Source organism: Cheilinus undulatus, unplaced genomic scaffold, assembly GCF_018320785.1.
Source record: "Cheilinus undulatus unplaced genomic scaffold, ASM1832078v1 Contig1, whole genome shotgun sequence".
Classification (NCBI taxonomy): domain Eukaryota; kingdom Metazoa; phylum Chordata; class Actinopteri; order Labriformes; family Labridae; genus Cheilinus; species Cheilinus undulatus.
The window spans coordinates 649,386-670,137 of record NW_024571676.1 but is presented as its reverse complement, the minus strand read 5'-3'; the positions used below and the strand labels follow the sequence as shown (position 1 = coordinate 670,137).

The 20,752-nt window shown below is 40.0% G+C and overlaps 2 protein-coding genes across 3 annotated transcripts in view; both read right to left on the bottom strand.

The window, feature by feature from the left end:
- The window catches only part of LOC121506602 (macrophage receptor MARCO-like), a 41,906-nt gene extending 37,106 nt beyond the window's left edge, over window positions 1–4,800 (bottom strand). The window contains exon 1 of the mRNA XM_041782410.1: window positions 4,677–4,800. Within this exon, the coding sequence (XP_041638344.1) occupies window positions 4,677–4,782 (106 nt within the window). The 5' untranslated portion in view covers window positions 4,783–4,800. The remainder of the gene's footprint in view (window positions 1–4,676) is intronic.
- Window positions 4,801–10,715: 5,915 nt separating this feature from the next.
- The window catches only part of LOC121506600 (macrophage receptor MARCO-like), a 44,387-nt gene continuing 34,350 nt past the window's right edge, over window positions 10,716–20,752 (bottom strand). For both annotated transcript variants that reach the window (XM_041782408.1, XM_041782407.1), the window contains one exon: window positions 10,716–12,965. In XM_041782408.1, coding sequence (XP_041638342.1) covers window positions 12,835–12,965 — 131 coding nt within the window. In that variant the 3' untranslated portion in view covers window positions 10,716–12,834. The remainder of the gene's footprint in view (window positions 12,966–20,752) is intronic.

Sequence of the window (20,752 nt, the reverse complement as noted above, 5' to 3'; positions counted from 1 at the left end):
TGTATTTTATCTCATATCTTGACCTTTAAACTCATGATTTTAACCCTCTTTCTCATATATTTGCCTTTTAAAAACGTTTTTGACTTTGAATTTTGTATTTTGACCTTTAGGACTTATAATGTTAACTTTTTATTTCAGACTGTGAACCTTTAAACTCATTTATTTTTTTATTTAGCATGTACTTGACCAGGACACACAGTAACATTGATGCTGTGATATTTAATCATTTTGACTTTTTTTAATCTTAAAATCATTTATCATCACTGTTTAATTTCCCCTGTAATTCATTACCTGTGAAAACACAGTTGACAGTTTTCAGTTAAATGTTGACCCTGTAAGGCCCTCAGGTGAGACCTGAATCCAGATTTTAGCCCCTCCCGTGACTTAGTTTGACACTCCTGCATTAAGGTAAAATGAATAATGGAGAGGTGACATGAGGTCAAAGTTCTGGCTGTGTTATACTTCTGAGCCTAAATTAATAAATTAAATGTAATCAGGCATTTTATGATCATTTAAAACATGATTTCATGTGTGTTTTTTGTAATTCTATGGTTTTAGTTATTGTAAATGATCTCTTGCAGCCCTCAGTGGCTTTAAGGCCCACACTTTGGGAAGCACCTATTGAGGGTTTAACAGTGAATGAATGAGACAGACATTCTATTTACTATCAATTTGCCAAAAATCAAATAATGTCCATTTTCTTTGTGATAACGTTTGCATTACATGTTCATGTTTTCATTCCCACTGCAGTTCATGTGGTACTTTCTGTTTGAGAATAAGTGATGAGCCATTTTGTTTAGAATTATCTCCATCGGTTTTAAATGTCGCCATCTCTTCACTGCGGGGCTTTAAGATGAGATTTTCTGTGTACGTCAGAGATTTCAGACCCATAAAGCAGAAATAGCAAAGCTGTGGCTGACAGTAATGTTAGTCACTGTTTAGTTTCATCAGCTCAGCTCAAATAAAGACACTGATTGAGGAAGTGCTCCATTCTTCCTCTACAGAGAGAAATAAATGATGTTATAGCTCCAGCCTAGCTGGTTCTGTCAAGACATTTTACACGTTTCTTATACATTAAACTTTAATGATGTTTTTGTTCAGGTGAAGAGCCTAATTTCATGTTTTACCTTCTTTCTCTGCAAACAAAGAGGATTTAGTTAAAATGTCAAATTTCAACAGATTTATAGCAGGAGGGATCAAGGAGACATTTAGACAATCCTGACAAAAGGCTTGAAATTAAACAAAATCATGTTCTCCTCTCAAGTTTAGAAAAATAAAATAGTTGTAGTCCACAGCTAAAACTTACAGTCCTGAAAGCAGACAGTCATGGATGAAAGTATTGACTCCCCTTGGATTTTTCCAGAAAATACACCATTTCTCCCAGAAATTGTTGCAATTACAAATTTTTTTTGGTATACATGTTTATTTCCTTTATGTGCATTGGAACAACACAAAAAATCTGAAGACAAAAGACAAAATTGACATAATTTTACACAAAACTCAAAAAATGGGCCAGACAAAATTATTGGCACCTTTAACTTAATATTTGGTTGCACATCCTTGGAAAAATAACTGAAACCAATCGCTTCTTATAACCACCAACATGCTTCTTACACCTCTCAAGTGGAATTTTGGACAACTCTCCTTTTGCAAACTGCTCCAGGTTTCTCAGATTTGAAGGGTGCCTTTGAAGGGATTCAGATCTGGACTCATTGCTGGCCACTTCAGAACTCTCCAGCGCTTTGTCTCCAACCATTTCTTGGTGCTTTTTCTGGTATGTTTCAGATCATTGTCCTGCTGGAACACCCATGACCTCTGACCCAGACCCAGCTTTCTGACACTAGGCCCTACATTGCGGCCCAAAATCTTTTGATAGTCTCCAGATTTCATGATTCCTTGCACACAGTCACGGCACCCAGTGCCAGAGGCAGCAAAATAACCCCAAAACATCCTTGAAACTCCACCATGTTTGACTGTAGGTACTGTGTTCTTTTCTTTGTAGGCCTCATTCTGTTTTCTGTAAACAGTAGAATGACGTTTTTTTCCAAAAAGCTCTACCTTAGTCTCATCTGTCCACAAAATATTCTCCCAGAAGGATTGAGGCTTACTCAGGTACATTTCTGTAAACTCCAGTCTGGCTTTTTTATGTCTCTTTGTCAGCAGTGGGGTTCTCTTCGGTCTCCTGCCATAGCCCTTCATCTCAGTCAGATGACCACGTATGGTCCCAGCTGACACTTTTGCACCCTGAGTCTGCAGGACAGCCTGAATTTGTGTGGAAGTTGACTGAGGATGTTTATCCACCATTCCAACTATCCTGTGTTGCATTCTTTTGTCAGTTTTTCTCTTCAGTCCACGTCCAGGGAGATTACCCACAGTTCCATGGGTTATAAACTTCTTGATTTAATTACGCACAGTGGACAAAGGAATTTCTAGATCTCTGGAGATGGTCTTGAAACCTTGAGATTGTTCATATTTTTCCACAATTTTGCTTCTTAAGTCCTCAGACAATTCTGGGCTCTTCTTTCTCTTCTCCGTGCTTGGTGTGACACACACAGACACACAACACAAAGGTTGAGTCAACTTTTAAACATTCTTCAGGCTTCAGGTGTGATTTCTAGATTGCCAGCACCTGTTACTGCCACAGGTGAGTTTAAATGAGCATCACATGCTTGAAATAAAATGATTTACCAACAGTTTTAAAAGGGTGACAATAATTTTGTCCAGCCAATTTTTGAGTTCTGTGTAAAATTGTGCCAATTTTTTATTTTTTCTTCTTTTTTTGTCTTGTTCCAGTAGGATAATAGGATATAGAGGAAATAAACATGTGTATACCATAAACATTTGTAATTACAACAGTTTCTGGGAGAAATGGTGTATTTTCTGGAACAATTCCAGGGGTGCCAATACTTTCCACGTCCATGACTGGGGAGAAAATCAGATTTAAACTCCACAAACTTGATTCTCCACCTCATACCATGAACATTCTGCAGAAATGTGCGTATCTGCAATAATCTTTTTAAGACGGCGGCGTCTAAACCTTTTCCACTGAGGACCATGCAGAAACATGACAGGCCTGTTCAGACACAGCTCTGTATCAAAGTTAGTAAAACCAGTCCAAGGTTAAGATCTGCTTAGATGCTCAGATATGCTTGTGGATATTCAACAGTCAAATGTAAGTGATATTATTAGAAAGTGGAAGAGTTTAGGACCAACAGCAACTCAGTCACGAAGCAGAAGGGGGGCAGTATGGGGCTGGTTTTCAGGGTTTGGCCCCTTATCTCCAGTGAAAGCCAATCTTAATGCTTCAGCAGACCAAGACATTCTGGACATTGCTATGATTCCAACTGTGTGGCAACAGTTGGAATCATAGCAATGTCATATTTTGACCTTTTTAACTAAATATTTCAAATTTCATCACGTTTTGACCTTCCAATTCCTAACTTTGACTTTTAATCTCATATTTTTACCTCTTAGACTCAATATTTATAATTTAAACTCATATTTTGACCTTTTAAACTCATTATTTTGACTTTCTATCTCATATATTTACTTATAAAAACATTCACTTTCTATCTTACATATTTACATATAAAAACATTACTTTAACTTTCTATCTTATATATTTACATCTAAAAACATTACTTTAACTTTCTATCTTATATATTTACATATAAAAACATTACTTTAACTTTCTATCTTATATATTTACATCTAAAAACATTACTTTAACTTTCTATCTTATATATTTACATATAAAAACATTACTTTAACTTTCTATCTTATATATTTACATCTAAAAACATTACTTTAACTTTCTATCTTGTATATTTACATCTAAAAACATTACTTTAACTTTCTATCTTGTATATTTACATATAAAAACATTACTTCGACTTTCTATATCATATGTTTTTACCTTTTGAACTTATTCATTTAATTTTTTTATCTCTGATGTTGAGCTCTTAAACTTATCATTTTGACTTTTTTAAATTTCAAAAGGTTTTTTTGCCCATAATTTATCACTGGTGAAAATGAGCTGACAGTTTATGGTAAAATGTTGACCCTGTTAGGCTCTGAGGTTAGACCTAAATTCAGAATCCAGCCCCTGCTGTGATTGAGTTTGACATCCCTGCTTTAAGAGAATTAAAATGCTGTAAAAGATGAAAGGCATCAGGATGTACGGCACAGGAGTTCAGCTGAACCTTTTTATTCATCCTATTAGAGCACATTTACATCAGTAGAACTGTGTCCCAAATTACCAGACATATTTTTTATTCTACAAATATCATACACACTTAATGTTTTCTCATAAAGACAGCAGACACTCTGAGGAATTCAGAGAGGTATCACATGTTGGTTTGTGACAAGAATGTGATTTTAAGGTAGAATGATAAAAACTGTCCCTGTATACCTGAATTCACCCTGTTAATAGATTTAAAAACATGATTGTAGCAATAAAAGGAAGCATATATTAACTAAATCATGCTGAAAAGGTCCATTTTTACAGGGTGGACAAGAGAAAAAGCCATTTTCAGGGTTGTTTGGGATCAATTCAGAGTTGAGAATGATATTTTAGAGCCACTTTCACCTGCATCTGCACAACTGCATGTCCCAAGATATTTGCCATAGTTTTATGAAGAATGCTGTGGTAGGACTGAGAATGTGCCTGTACTCACCGTCAGGCTGAAAGCTGTAGAGATCATTCCTGCTCAGAGACATGTCAAACAGCGGGTTAGTCTGAGTGAACGACACTCGGTCCGTCATGTCCTCAGACATCTCCATGCTCTGCACAATCCCCCTCACTTCCTCAGTCACAGACTTTATACCCACAGAGGCAGGCCCTGATGCTCCGTTCTACCCAGAATGCATCAGATGGTTTAAAAAAAAGTCACATTGACTTTTATTACAGTGAGGGAGGAAATGTTGCTGTTTAGCTGAGACGGCTAAAATCAAGCAGCAGAAAATCCTGTTAGAAAAGAGGAAGTTACCACAGAGGGTTGAGAAACTAGAGAAGATGTTTGAAAGTAAAGCTCAGCTTTTCCTCCAAGTTAGAATGACTGGTGAAAATATGAGAGACAGTTTCCTGGTTAAACCTGGACCACACAGATCAGGATGACAGCAGTCCAGAGGGAGGCTGCGATTAAAAATGAATACCCTGCACACAATAAAGGTCAAGATAACATCTCTGTTCAATGAGAAATACAGTGCAGTGAAAAAGTATTTGCCCCCTTTCTGATTCCTGATGTTTTTGCATATTTATCACCCTTAAATGTTTCGAATCATCAAACCAATTTTAATGTTTCACAAAGACAACCCAAGTAATTACAAAATGCAGTACTTTCAGGCGCGGCGTAGTCGTGGCGTAAGCAAGCAGCAACAAGAGGCTGGTGCAATTATGGCGGAAGACATTAGTGTGGATGCTGCTAAAGCGCCAGTTTTATCAGAACTTGACAACATTACTTCATTAAAAGAAGAACAAAGAACAGCAGTGAGTTGTTTTCTTTTCAAAAACAATAAAAGTCGAGTACTGACATGTCTACAGTCGCCATGGTTCGTGTTGTTCCTCGGTAGCTGCGCACGCGCACCTCGGTCACCGCTACGTCACGCGTTTTTTTTTTGCTCTAATTGTCCCGTAAAGATGTGACAGACAGAATGTTCATCCAATCACACTCCGAGTTTTTTTCGTCTGCCATTTCCCAAACACTTAGTATTGACAGTTTCCCAGAGGAACCTCTGGAGTGTCCGGTTACCGTCCTATCTCTCTAATAAAAAAATCAAGAAGCTCAAAAAAATTATAATGAAAAAATTAGGGTTGTCAAAATTAACTCGTTAATTTTTAATCAGAATAATCCATCATCATGATTAATCTGATTAAAAATTTTAACGCAATTAACCCATCTACAGCACAGATTGACTCAAAATCCCTGAAACGTCTCTGGCAACGCATTTTGAGCAGTTTGTCCAAGTAGGGTTACCGTGCATGCCGCCGTGCATGCGCAAATGGGCTGTTGATCCGGTAGTGACCAACAAACTTGATTTGGAAAACGCTAAACAGCACGTTGGCCGTCTCGATAGGAAATTTGAGTACAAAAAAAACAAGACGGAACAGTCGACTGTCATAATGTATTATGCACATCCTGCAGTAAGGAGTTTTCTTTTCACCAAAGCACTGCCAGCTTAAAATACCACATTAACACGAAGCATACGTTCGTCAGGGATTCTGCTAGCACTTTGGCTAATGCGTCGCCAGGCTTGCGAAATGAAACACGATTAATATATATATTAAAAATGAATGTTATTTAATCATGATTAACCGAAATTAATCCACAGCAACCCTGTGATTAATCTGATTAAAAATTTTAATCGTTTGACAGCAACTAGAAAAAATATTATTATTCGCAATACTATACCAAACGGCTCTGTTTATATGTTTGTATTCATCCATGTTCTACACTGCTTGTCCTGTTGCAGGGTCAGGGGCTGCTGGAGCCTATCCCAGCTGTCCATAGGTGAAAGGCGGGGTACACCCTGGACTGGTCGCCAGACAAACAACCAGGCGCACTCACACTCAAACCTACGGCCAATTTTAGAGTCACCAGTTAACCCAGTGGGCATGTTTTTGGTGGTGGGAGGAGAGTACCCAGAGAGAGCCCATGCATGCACTGGGAGAACCTCTGCCCTGACTGGGAAGTGAACCAGCGACCGACTTGCTGTGAGGCAACAATGCTAACCCCTGCACCACCATGCAGCCCATATATTTATATATAGTCATAACAACATCTCATTCTTTCACACTATCCCATGTCATATCACTGGTAGGTGTCCCTTTATACCAACATATCGACATGTGTCATCTTAATTCTCTTTGCTGCATCACAGATTTATATATACTGTAGCTCCTTTTTTATTTGACTGGTGAAGAACTTGGCCAATGGTTGCTGTCTGCAGACTTGCAGGGACAGATCTACCGGGGTGGCACAGAACCCCCTTGCCACCCCAGCTGGCAGCCTTCAATGTAAGGAAGTTATGGTTCACTGGACTCTTACACGAGTTAACTCTAATGTCAGTGGCTGTAAGTGAATGCAAGTGAATGCAACACCAGATGAGTCGTCTGTGTATGTTCTCATTCATCCAGGTCATGGTCATCCAATTCTTCATTAAAAAGGGCAACTGGACTTGCCAGATGAGTCGACCCCTCCCCTCCCCCCACTCTTCAGTTACTGGGTGCTTCTCATCACAAAGTTTTGCCCATCCTCGCGTTCTCTCTCCTCGACTGCCCTGGAAATCGTTCTCCCTCCGCCATGATGAAAGATCTTCTAGTTCCTTAAACGCACCTGGAGGAGGAGAGGATGAAGGAAGGAGGCGGCTCCTGGAGGAGCTCAGACCAAGGAAACACCAGCCTATCCTCCACGGAAGTCTTTTTAACAAAGGTGCAACGTGATTGGTTTGGAGGCGCGGCATCTGCCAGAAAAGCTGCACCTCTGCACGGTTCATGACTGTTCATATTCTTACAGCACTGACTTTCTTGAAATAAAACACTTAATCAAAGATAGAATAAATAATAAATATGTTTATGTTTTAACTTTGTACAGGATGATATAATCTGACAGAATTATGACCTCCTAAGGCAGAAGTTTGTTTATTGTTCCTGTTTAACTGATAAAAACAACAAACTCAGAGAGCTCTGTGGTGGATTATTGATCAGATTACAGATTATGTGAAAGACAGCCTCAGTTATCAGCTGATAAAAATGGATCAGGAGTGTTACATATTGACTGTGGTACTATTACAGTTTGGTACCAATAGAGGGCGCCAGTGGTTTGTGTATACAGGGATTACCCAGACTATAGCCAGAAGAGATGTAGTGAACCGCCATGCTGAGACCTGCTGTAAGTTTACAGTTACCTGCATTAAAAGCCAATTAAAATGAAGATGACGTGCGTACATCTGTTTATTAATATCTGAAAATATTACAAGTAGGCTAGGTTACATAGATGAGGATATTAACACTGATTAAATGGTTGAGTTTATAAACCAAAAACATTCCAGTGATAATCAGATATGTAATGTAAAGAATGCCTTTCTTAAGACATTTTATTGCTAATTGTTTGACCATTATTGTGAGTCATCATAAAGGTTTTTGAAATGATTTGGGCTATGAGGGTGAATCAGCTGATCATCAGTACCTGACGTAGTGAAGTGAAGGATTTCTCATTCACCAGGTTGTGCCTCCTCTCTCCTCCTTCTCTTCCTCGCATCTCTCTTTCAGTTCCTCGCTGGGTGGAGCTAAGACGCGAGGAAACGACGCGAACGGAGGAAGGAAGGAAGGATACCAAAATGTGAAATGAGAGAGACCTACTTTTTCATTTGAAGTGGTCTGAGGAAGTGAAACTGAGGGAGGATTCGGCACAGCTGACCACCCGGAGTAAACAAGGTAAATAAACTATGAAGAGATGGCTACAAGGGTCATGTATGGAGCTGTGATGCTGATACAAATCTGGTTGAAAAACGCAACCAACATATTCCTGAGTTTGCATGTAACGTTAGCTATGTCTGACATCAGGTCTGTTTAATGTAGGAACAGTTATTGAGGTTTTTCAGACCCGTTTCAGAGAGCAGGATTAAATAAAAATAGGCTGAAGCAGGCAAGGTTATTTTATTGGGTAGTTAGCAAATCTCTCTCATGACGATGTTTTATTCTGACTGTCCAATGTCTGCATGCTTTAAAGATCTTGTAGTAAGCCAAAATGAACATGTAGATTTCTTTGGATGGTTCTGACAGAACATGTTCATACCGTCTGTAAATTATTTCAAACATTATTTGAAAGCAAAGCCTATAGCCTGGATATATATGGGCTTCAAAATAAAACATCTAATTATGAACTTACATTAAAACTTTATTCTCATAATGTTTCCCTACAACTTTGCAAATTTCCCAATTTAATCTCAAGCATTCAGATTTCATTCCCATGGTTTTATTACTTTAACCTTTCTTCAATATTACAACTTTAATGTCAGAGTTTATTTTGATATTTGGCCCCAATACTCCATCATTCTCTGCTTTGCTGCTGAAGCAGTCTAACTTTTTCTCTAGAATATCTTTAAAGTTAGATTTTGTTGAATCACCTTCTTGAAATGGGCTTAACAAACCCCTTCAGCTCCTAAAGAAAGCTCTTATTGACTGAAAACTTTGAATCTTAATTCAGAGATCTGTTTGTATTCCAGTCTGTGGAAGCTCACGCTGCAGGCAGTGGAATCAGACAGTAAGTGGGAAAACAACAGCCATTTACACACCCAGCATCTAATGTTAAGATTAACACCATTATTAATATAACTATATATATATATATATACATGACTGTTAAAATGAAAATCACAGTAAAGTCCTGTAGAATTTTATATAAGGAATAGGAAAGATGACAATGTACATTTTCTCTCACTAAAGACTGAGGTGGTAGAAATAGAGACTGAGCAAAGAGGGAATGCTTTAGAGTAGAACATCTGTGATAGAGGGACTGTGTTCTGTGTGTAATGTGTTTTAGACCTGTTATAGCATCTGAGGTTGAAACTCCAAAACTGAGAAAGAAATGCACACCAGACCAAAATGTTCTGCTGTGTGCTATAATCCAACCTGAGGGTTGAACATGTCTTATCAATGACAGCTTCACATGGTGTTATTAGTAGTTCATATATATTTTAATCAGTAATGCTTTTTTTAAGTTTAAATCTTTTTTTCCTCTCGACATCCAAATCCAGGTGTGAAGGGCCAGCTCAGCTGAAACAGGACTGTTTCGCCAAGGACCTTCAGGAAGGAGGCAGAAGAAGGTTCCAGACTGGTAGAAAACTCCTTCATGGCTGAGGTCCTCACAGTCCAAAGATTTCCCTTGTTGACATTTTTCCTGACCTGAAGACTGTTTTTATTTCAGCTGGTTAGCGCTGTGATTAAAAGAAGACCAGACTCAAAGACTGTGGTCTCTGTGCTCATGTCAGGTCTGGTTACTTTTAGATGCATCCACATTTTACCTTATCAGTTACATTTCTTCTGATGTACTGCAGCTTTGTAAGTTAATTTATACTGGATGTATGAGAATGATGTCTGTAAATAAACTGATTGTTGCACTCAAGTTGGATTAATGATTGACAACTGACAGAAATATCCCATGTTAACACCGTTAAACACCAATGAAAATGATTTGTAATTAATACACTGATTGTATCAGCCTTTGCATAGACCACTGCTGGTGTAAGAGTGTAAAAAGTAGCATTTTGTCATATGGCAGCATAATTTAGTTATTTGGTTATAATTATTCTGTTATTGTCTTTCACCATGTATAGTTTTATTTATAATTTTACTCGTGCCTCAGTAAGGGAGTCAAACTTCACTGAGTTAACATACCTTAATTTGGAGGCTTTCCATGTAAATATCAATTGATAATGTATTTGAATCAACAAATACACTTTGCCATGGGTTGCCACCCCTAAAAAATCTCCTGCCACCCCATGAATATTTTTCTAGATCCACCCCTGCAGCACATATATTCTTAAAGCCTAGGATGTCCTGAAGAAAAGGATGTTTGGGGCGTGACTGTGCACCACAGGGACCATGTTTTACAACCTTTCAAAGACACAAGGCCAGGAGAGACACGGTGGTTACAGAAAACAGCTGAGGGATCACCTGTGTATTTGTCAGAATAAGCACTTTGAAAATCAAGCTGTAAAATCATTGGCCAGTTTATTTAAAACGTATCATCAAGTAAACATTACTTCACATGGTTAAATACAGTTGTCCAGAGTATAAATGTATCATAATCCAGGCATTATATAAAGATATCAGCGATGGAGTTATCTTTTGAACTTGAGCTTCACTCACTCATAATTCATGTAGCCAGGTCTTAAAAATGTAACTGCAACTAAGTGTAGTCTCTGTGGACGGTTACTTCTGATTAATCACATGCCTAGGCCGTCATTTAAGCTTAATGTAAGAAGCATTGATTTACAGGTAGTCTCCCTGCTGTAGCTTCAATCTCTAAGTTCCATGATCAGATGTTACTTAAGTAGAAAATCAAACATGGAGGACAGCAGCAGGCCATCCTGGCATGCGTTCTATTTAGCATCAAACAGAAGAACAGAGATGGGGACAGCTCTTCTCCCTCCTCCTCCTCTGATCTACGGTCTTCCTCCTGCAGGCGTCAGATAAAACGTGATGTGCCAGCTGTGTCAGAAACATTTCCTCATCTCTACTCCAGCCTTTCAAAATGACCTCTTCATCTCTGCTGACCTCTGCAGAGCGGTGTACGGTGGTGAGCGATGGACAGAAGGTGATGGCATGTCGCTGAGGGGGAGAGCGGCCGAGCATGGGAGGAGGAGGAGGAGGAGGATTGATGAAGACTGAGTGGCAGATGATGATTTGAACTAAAGAGGCAGACAGTTTCAGCTCTGTTCGTTTGTGAAAGAGTGCAGAGTTTTATAGCAGAAAAGTTAAATCAGCATGATTCTGTTTACATGAGGCCATCATTTAAGCTAATGTGTTCAGCAATAAGGAGAATTTCATACTCATTTATAAAAATGTGATGACATCCAGCTGTGGGCATGATTGGTATCAGTGCTGTTTTCTTCCCTGCAGCCTGGTGTGTCAATGATTTATATGCTAAAGCATTTATCCCTCAGTGGCCATGTTTCTGTGACGTCATGCTCAAAATAGGAAGCTTAAATGTTATCATGTTGTACTGTAGAGGGTCTGCACTGATGCCACTGTAAACGGATGAAAATGGGAGAAAAGCAGACACTCTGGAGGTTGTTATGTGACCATAATAGGGTTTCCTGACATTCAAAGTCACGTGCAGAAGTTTTAGGCATGTAGGGCAATAAGGATTCTTCATAGGGCCTGATCTGCCACAGACTGGGGCTGGAGGGCTAGCAGGACTGCCAAGGTCAAGCTGTCTACAAGCACACATGTGTCGCCTGGAAGTCAAGTTCAAGCTCAACAGCATTTCTTTTATAACCCTCGCTCATTGCCCCGAGAACCCCAGTTAAATGGTTTTTATGCAAAAACCATCACCACACTGAAATCTGCTTGGACCTGATGAACTGATTTTGAACTTTAAAAAATTTAGTGCAATGTGATGTGAGATTTCCTGTATGGGTGGTTGTTATGTGCTTTTATTTTCTCCTTAGACACTTTTGTATTGTTTCAGATCTTCTTTATGGATTTAAATATGGTTTTATCTATTTTGCACATTCATTGTTTTTGTGGCTCTGATTGACTGTCATGGCACCACAAGGATTGCACTCAATTTCATTGTACAATGGCAATAAAGACGATTCTATTCTATTCAGTGGACTTCAGGCCAGTGGGACATCCACAGCATGACAAGGAGCACATGGAAACCCACCTGTATGGAACCCGAGGCCGTGCTTAGTCGCCACATTCACCCCTTACTCCCCCCTTATATTGTTGACTTTGTTATCTTTCCAACAGATGCCCTTGGTAACATGCAAGGACATCCAGAGCACTGCCAGGGTTGTGTCAATCCTCCTTCCTGCCATATCGTGCCCTCAGATGACCTTGCTGATCACAAACCTTACTTCATCCTCAGTTTTTAGCCCAAACATGCCTAAAAGTTGTGCAGAGTATTGTATATGAGCCTGATTTTAAAGTCCTTTGTTTCTGGTTTTATTGACCTGGATTATAGCAGACATGATGTTTTCCCATTATGAGTGTGACGTCACAGAGCATGGTCTCTTCCTGTCAGTTTTTTATCTGCATGTTTATCAAAGTGAACAGTGAAGACCAGCAGAAACATCTTTCTTCTGTGTCTTCAGGATGGTGTCAGCTTAAGCACAGCTCACTCCAGCGTCCTCCGAGTGTCCGCAGTTGTTAACACCGATTCCAGAGTGAGGACAGTCAAAGATGTCCCCTTCTGTTCCTACACAGGCCAGGTCGTCCAGCCAGATCTTCCCGGTGCCTGCAGACAAAAAGCAGACATGGGTTAAGGCTAGGGTTGCCAACCGTCCATTGAAATACGATCGTCCCGTATTAGACAGTTAAATGCTGCGCCCCATATTGAGTCAATACAGGATGTAATTTGTTCTGTATTTTCATCCCCTACATCCTACTCTGCCACTGATTGGTTAATACCCGCTGCATTTGTCATTTGGATTGGTCAGCTAAAACATAGAGTTAATCAGAGGCAGAGTAAGGTGGGTCTTCTCTTTGCAAAATGTGGAGCGGGAGAGACAGAGAGGGAGGGAGGATGATGCTTCACAATCATGCACAGACAGAATGAAATTACAACTGCTCTTTTGCATCAGCAGCACTTACTATCCTTACCAGCACGTGACATTCCTGTGTTTGAAGGTGATCCACTTCAATGCAAGGCCTTCATTAAAGCTTTTGAACAAGGAGTTGAAGACAAAGCCAGTAAAGCTGACTGCTTGTACTACCTTGAACAGTTCACATCAGGGCAACCTAAGGAGTTGGTTCGTAGCTGCCAGCATATGGCTCCTGAGCATGGCTACATTGTAGCTAAAGGTTTGCTACAAGAACATTTTGGCAATGAATACAAGACTGCCAGAGCATACATTGAAAAAGCTTTAGCTTGGCCAACAGTAAAGTCTGAAGATGTCAAAGCCTTGCAAGCTTATGCCATGTTCTTGCGTGGTTGCTGTAATGTAATGGAGGAGCTGTATTACATGCAGGAGTTAGATATGCCAACCAATATGAAAGCACTTATTTCAAAGTTGCCATTCAAACTCAGGGGGCGATGGAGAGCTAAGGCACAAGACATTTTGGAAACCACCAATGACAGAGCTCATCTCTGGGATGTGGTGACTTTCTTGGAAAAACGTGTGAAAATACTTTCTCATCCGAACGTTGGGGATCTGGAATGTGTGTCACAAAGCACAGTCAGCTCAAAACTTCCCAACAACTTAAGCCACAGTCAAAGAACAAAATGAAAGGAAGTAGTTTTGCTACAACAGTAACACCTATGGAGGCTGTGGATGAGAAACCAGTGACAAATACCATAAAGAAAAAGAGAGCTTGTTTTGTCTGTGCTGTTCCCACGCTCACCTGTTAGAGAAATGTCCACAGTTCAAAAATAAGAAGCACAGAGAAAAAGATTTGCTTCATAAAGGAAAAAGGAGAGTGCTTTGGATGCTTATGTTCTGGACATATAAGCCGTGATTGTGACAAACGCTTGCACTGTGAGGTGTGCGATCAACAGCATCCGACTCTGCTTCATATACAAAAAAGCAGTGGGCAGTCTGAGCAAACAACTGAGCCACCAGAGACCAAACCACAGACTCCCCCTCAGCTGTGTGGTCGTACAGGGGCTGGAAAAGATCAATGCATACTTTCCATCATTCCAGTGCAGGTTAAGTCTACAAAAGGAAACGAGATCATAAAGACTTACGCATTTTTGGACCCTGGCAGTACGGCAACGTTTTGTTCTGAACATCTCATGCAAAAGTTGAAAATGACAGGAACAAAGACCAATTTTCTTTTGAAAACCATGGGACAGGAAAGAGTTGTTCCATCCTACTCCTTGGTTGGGATGGAGGTGTCAGGGCTGGAAGTAAATGATTTCCATCCTTTGCCAGAGGTCCTCACACAGAAGCAAATGCCAGCCACTGCAGATAACATAGCTACTGCTACTGCTGCTGATTTAGAAAGGTGGCCTTATTTGTCGAAGGTACATATCCACAGTATAAATGCTGATGTTGACTTGTTGATAGGGACCAACGCTCCCAAGTTATTAGAGCCATGGCAGTTTGTCAACAGCTGTGGAGACGGTTGGGTCATCAATGGTCCTTTAGGGGGTAATGGTAGCAGCAGTAACGCGAAGCTTCCTTCTGTTGTTGTTAACAGGATTTCTGTGACGACACTTGAACACATGTTGAACAGTCAGTATAACCATGACTTCAATGAGAAGACGTCAGTGGACACAGAAATGTCTAGAGAAGATTTAAGATTCATGGAAATCATGGAATCCTCTGCGACAGTGCAGGATGAGAGGTACTGTTTGAAGTTGCCATTTAAGAAAGCTGATGTTCGACTTCCAAATAACTTTGCAGTGGCAAAGCAGAGATTGCTTGGATTGAAGAGGAAGTTTCTGAAAAATCCACAGCTCCAAAAGGAGTATTCAACATACTTCAAAGAGGTCATTGAAAAGGGGTATGCTGAACCTGTACCGCAGCAGCAGTTGCAGGGAAGAAGTGGAAAAGTGTGGTACATTCCACACCACGGTGTTTATCATCCCAGAAAGGGCTCTATAAGAGTTGTGTTTGATGGTGGTGCCACATGTCAAGGCACATCATTAAATAATGAGTTACTGCAAGGTCCAAATCTTACTAGCTCGCTGCTTGGAGTCCTCACTAGATTTAGACAGCAGCCTGGAGCCTTCATGGGTGACATAAAGGCCATGTTTTATCAAGTGAAGGTACCAGAGCGGGACAGAGATGCTCTTCGCTTTCTATGGTGGCCAGACGGAGACTTCAGCAAAGAGCTTAGGGAGTACCGAATGACTGTGCACCTGTTTGGAGCAGTTTCGTCTCCCAGTTGCGCCAGTTATGCGCTAAGAAAGACTGTGGATGATAATAAGTCTGACCTTCCTGCTAAGATTGTTCAAGCTGTGAAAAGAAACTTTTATGTGGATGATTGTTTGATGAGTGTGGGTTCTGAAGAGGAAGCAATCAAAGTAATCCAAGATCTCCAAAATCTCTGTAAGAGAGGTTTCATTTTGGAGAAGTGGGTCAGCAACAGTCGGTCAGTCCTGCAAACCATCTGAGAGAATCAAAGAGCAAAGGATTTGAAAGAACTCAACCTGGACCGAGATGATCTTCCTGCAGAGAAAGCTCTGGGTCTGCTTTGGTGTGTTGAGTCTGACACCTTTAAATTTAAGATGGAGGTCAAACATCAGTCTCCAACTAGACGTGGCATGTTGTCCATGACTATTTCAGTGTATGACCCCTTAGGTATTGTTGCACCTGTCACTTTGTCTGCCAAGATGTTGCAGCAAGAGCTCTGCAGGAGAAACTGTGGTTGGGATGATGTTATATCACCAGATGTCTTAAGCCAGTGGGAGAGGTGGTTACAAGATATTGATCTGCTGGCATCATTTAAGTTGGATAGGTGTTTAAAGCCAAAGGACTTTGGTGAACCCACACAAGGCCAGCTTCCTCACTTTGCAGATGCAAGTAAGGATGGTTATGGTACTGTAACTTACATCAGGCTGGTGAATAACAGAAATGAGGTTCATGTTGCTTTCTTGATGGGTAAAGCCAGGGTAACCCCTCTAGAGTCTGTAACCATCCCACGACTTGAACTTACAGCTGCTGTTTTAGCTGTCAGAGTGGATGTCATGTTGAAAGCAGAGCTTGAACTTGAGTTTAGCCAGTCTGTGTTCTGGACTGATAGTGCTTCAGTGCTGAAGTATATCAGTAATGAGGACAAACGTTACCACACATTTGTGGCAAATAGGGTCTCAGCCATAAGAGAGGTTACAAGCCCTTCCCAATGGAGGCACGTTGGCTCCAAAGAAAACCCGGCTGATGTTGCATCCAGAGGAATCAGGGCCTCTGACTTCCTTAAAACCTCAAGTTGGTTTGAGGGTCCTAGTTTTCTGTGGCAGCCAGAGGAGGACTGGCCAACCAACTATAGCAGTGACATCACAGTGGATTGTGATGATCCAGAGGTCAAAAAAGATACCTTGGTAAATGTTGTTGTTGATGCTCCACTTAATGCCACTGACAATCTCCTGACCTACTTCTCAGATTGGAGCAGACTTGAGGTGTCAGTAACGTGGTTTCTCAGGCTGAAAGCAATTTTGTTGGAACTCAGTCATTGGAGAAAGAATGGGAACGCATCTAACAGTGCACAAGTGGATCTGATGGAAAGACCAAAGGCAGCCATCACACCGGGGAGTAACATCTTGACCCAAAAGGATCTGCTGGAGGCTGAGTTGTCCTTCGTTCATTACTGTCAGCAGCAAAGATTTGATGATGAAATTTCCTCCTTGTCATCTGGAAAAGGAACAGTTAACAGGCAGAGTTCCATTTACAAACTGGACCCAATTTGGGAAGATGGACTCTTGAGAGTTGGAGGGAGATTAAGTAAAGGAGCAATGCCTTTGGAAGGAAAACATCCACTTATTCTCTCTAAAGATCAACACATATCAAAGCTAATTCTAAAGCACTATCACCAACTCTTGGGTCACAGTGGTCGAAACCATACACTCTCTGCTCTGAGGAGGAAATATTGGGTTAGTAATGCTACCTCAGCTGTGAGAAAGGTTATAGCTGAGTGCACCATTTGCAGACGGTTCAACGGAAAACTGATGGAGCAAAAGATGGCAGATCTTCCAAGAGAGAGAGAACTGTCCCAGATCTACCTCCATTCACTAACGTTGGCGTGGATTATTTTGGTCCCATCGAAATCAGAAAGGGTAGAGCAACCTGCAAGCATCATGGTGTGATATTCACATGCTTGGCAAGCAGGGCCATTCATTTGGAGGTGGCAAACTCACTGGGGACTGATGCATGCATAAACGCCCTCCGTCGGTTCATTAGTAGGAGAGGTCAAGTTTGTCGCATTAAATCCGACAATGGGACCAACTTTGTTGGAGCAGAGAGAGAACTGAGGGAAGCTCTTGCTGAACTGAATCACAAGCAGATTCAAGGCGTTCTGATTCCATTTGGTGTGGAATGGAGTTTCAATCCACCAGAAGGGTCCCATCATGGTGGCATCTGGGAATGCATGATACGCATAGCAAAGCATATTTTGAACTCTTTGCGCCAGCAAATGTTGGATGATGATGGACTCAACACTGTGATGTGTGAAGTGGAGGCCATACTTAATGATCGTCCCATAACTATCTGACGATCCAAATGATTTGGAACCCCTCACACCGAACCATTTGCTCCTGCTGAAAGGGAAGCCAGCTTTGCCCCATGGACTCTTTGAACCTTCATATATGTATGTGAAACAACCCACTGTTGCAAGAAAGGCAGAAATGGAATCAGAGGAAGAGGAGTCTTGTCGTTGGTGATGTTGTTGTTATCATGGATGCCTCAGCTCCGCGTGGTTCCTGGCCTCTTGGCAAAGTAGTGGAGGTTTTTCCTGACAAAGGGGGTCTGGTGCGTTCTGTTAAGCTACAGACCAGAACTAATACTATTGAAAGACCTGTGACTAAACTTTGTTTATTGCATGGAGTATAAATGAAGGTGGATTATATGACGTGCATGTATGGTTATTGAAGTTTGGCATTTGACTCCTTTGTAATGTGTGTATTTCAATTGTTATGTCTGTTCGCCAGTAACAATTAGGGGCTGGTGTGTAGGAGCCAATGAGAGCAACTTTATAAATAGGAACCAATCTTTGTCTGGGCAGATGTTCCGCCCGGAAGTAAAACAGTTTTTGACCGCTGAAGAAGCCGGTACGGTGAAATGTTTGTTCGTGTTGGATGAATGTTGGATTACGATTGCTTATAATGCACAAAGAAGTTTTGAAGCAATAAATGCACTGATTATTGCAACGCAAGCTATTGTCTCAGACTCTCCTTATCAGATGCGGTAAAGTTTGTCAGCGCATCAATTAGATAAATACCGGTGAAGCACCTCAGGGGCTTCAAGCATTGGCTTAGCCTCTACAAAGACGTTCTTGATTACTTTGACATCTATTAGAATGAAATGAACAGTGTACCATTGCTGAATTCATTCAAAATCTTAGAATGAATGTAAAACTTTAAGTTTCTTATAAAGTTTTCCTTTGAATCACCTATCCTTGAAAATATGGGTTTTAAGCCAGGAAATGCATCGATCTGTATATTTTTTCTTTGTTGGATGAATAACTTTGGAAGGCAGGATCAAACAAAATAGGCTATATATATATATATATATATATATATATATATATATATATATGTATATATATATACACACATATATATATATACATATATATATATATATATATATATATATATATATATATATATACACACATATATATATATAAATATATATATATATATATATATATATATATATATACATATATATATATACATATATATATATATATATATATATATATATATACACACACATATATATCTATATATATATCTATATATATACATATATCTATATATATCTATATCTATATATACATATATATATATATATATATATATATATATGTATATATATATATATATATATATATATACACACATATATATATATACATATATATATATATATATATATATATATGTATATGTATACACACTGCCTGGCCAAAAAAAAAGTTGCCACCAAAAAAGGTCACACACTCTAATATTTCATTGGACCACCTTTAGCTTTGATTACAGCACGCATTCGCTGTGGCATTGTTTCAATAAGCCTCTGCAGTGTCACAAGATTTATTTCCATCCAGTGTTGCATTAATTTTTCACAAAGATCTTGTATTGATGATGGGAGAGTCTGACCACTGCGCAAAGCCTTCTCCAGCACATCCCAGAGATTCTCAATGGGGTTAAGGTCTGGACTCTGTGGTGGCCAATCCATGTGTGAAGATGATGTCTCATGCTCCCTGAACCACTCTTTCACAATTTGAACCCGATGAACCCTGGCATTGTCATCTTGGAATATGCCCGTGTCATTAGGGAAGAAAAAATCCATTGATGGAATAACCTGGTCATTCAGTATATTCAGATAGTCAGCTGACCTCATTCTTTGGGCACATAATGTTGCTGAACCTAGACCTGACCAACTGCAGCAACCCCAGATCATAGCACTGCCCCCACAGGCTTGTACAGTAGGCACTAGGCATGATGGGTGCATCACTTCACCTGCCTCTCTTCTTACCCTGATGTGCCCATCACTCTGGAACAGGGTACATCTGGACTCATCAGACCACATGACCTTCTAGCAAACTGAAGCCTTTTTTGCATGCCAATGATTTGACCCTTCTTAAACAGACTAACATCTTTTCCACGACCTCAGGATGTGTCTTTCGACATGGCTGTTTAAGAAATGAGAAGTTACTCATTGCATCAGCTGGGGTTAAATAACTTGTTGCCAGCTGAAAGATAATCGCCCATGCAGTAATTATCCAATGGGAGGCTTGTATCTATTTGCTTAGTTAAATCCAGGTGGTGACTTTTTTTTTGGTCAGGCAGTGTATATATACATATGTATATATATTTATTTATTTATTTTCTAAAGATTTGTTTTTGGGCCTTTTCCTGTCTTTATTAGATAGAGGAGGACAGTGGATAGACTCAGAAACAGGGGCGAGAGTGGGGTAGAGGCAAAGGACCTCAGGCCAGATTCAAACCCGGGCTGCCTGCGTACATGGTGAACGCCTTAACCTCTCGACTACCAGCGCGACCGGCAGTATTTTAAAATGAAAATATATGTTTCATGGCAGACATCCTTAATGCCATTTTTGATGCAGCAGTTCAGGTAGCCTTTATGGTAATTAGAACATGTCCATTAGATTCTATGACCTGAAAAGGTAGGATTAGACAGAAAAATCATTCGTCTATCTCTATTAGTAGCTAAGATATGGCGAAATTTGTTTTTTTTGTGGCAGCCATCTTGGACGCCATCTTGGTTAAAGTCTACTATGCAACTACCATGGACAAAATTACCTTCACCTGCCATTTTAGTGTCCAAAAACCTAGGCTTGGACAGTGACACTGTTTTTTTTTTTGTTTTTCTTCAATTTTTTTAACCCATTACAATA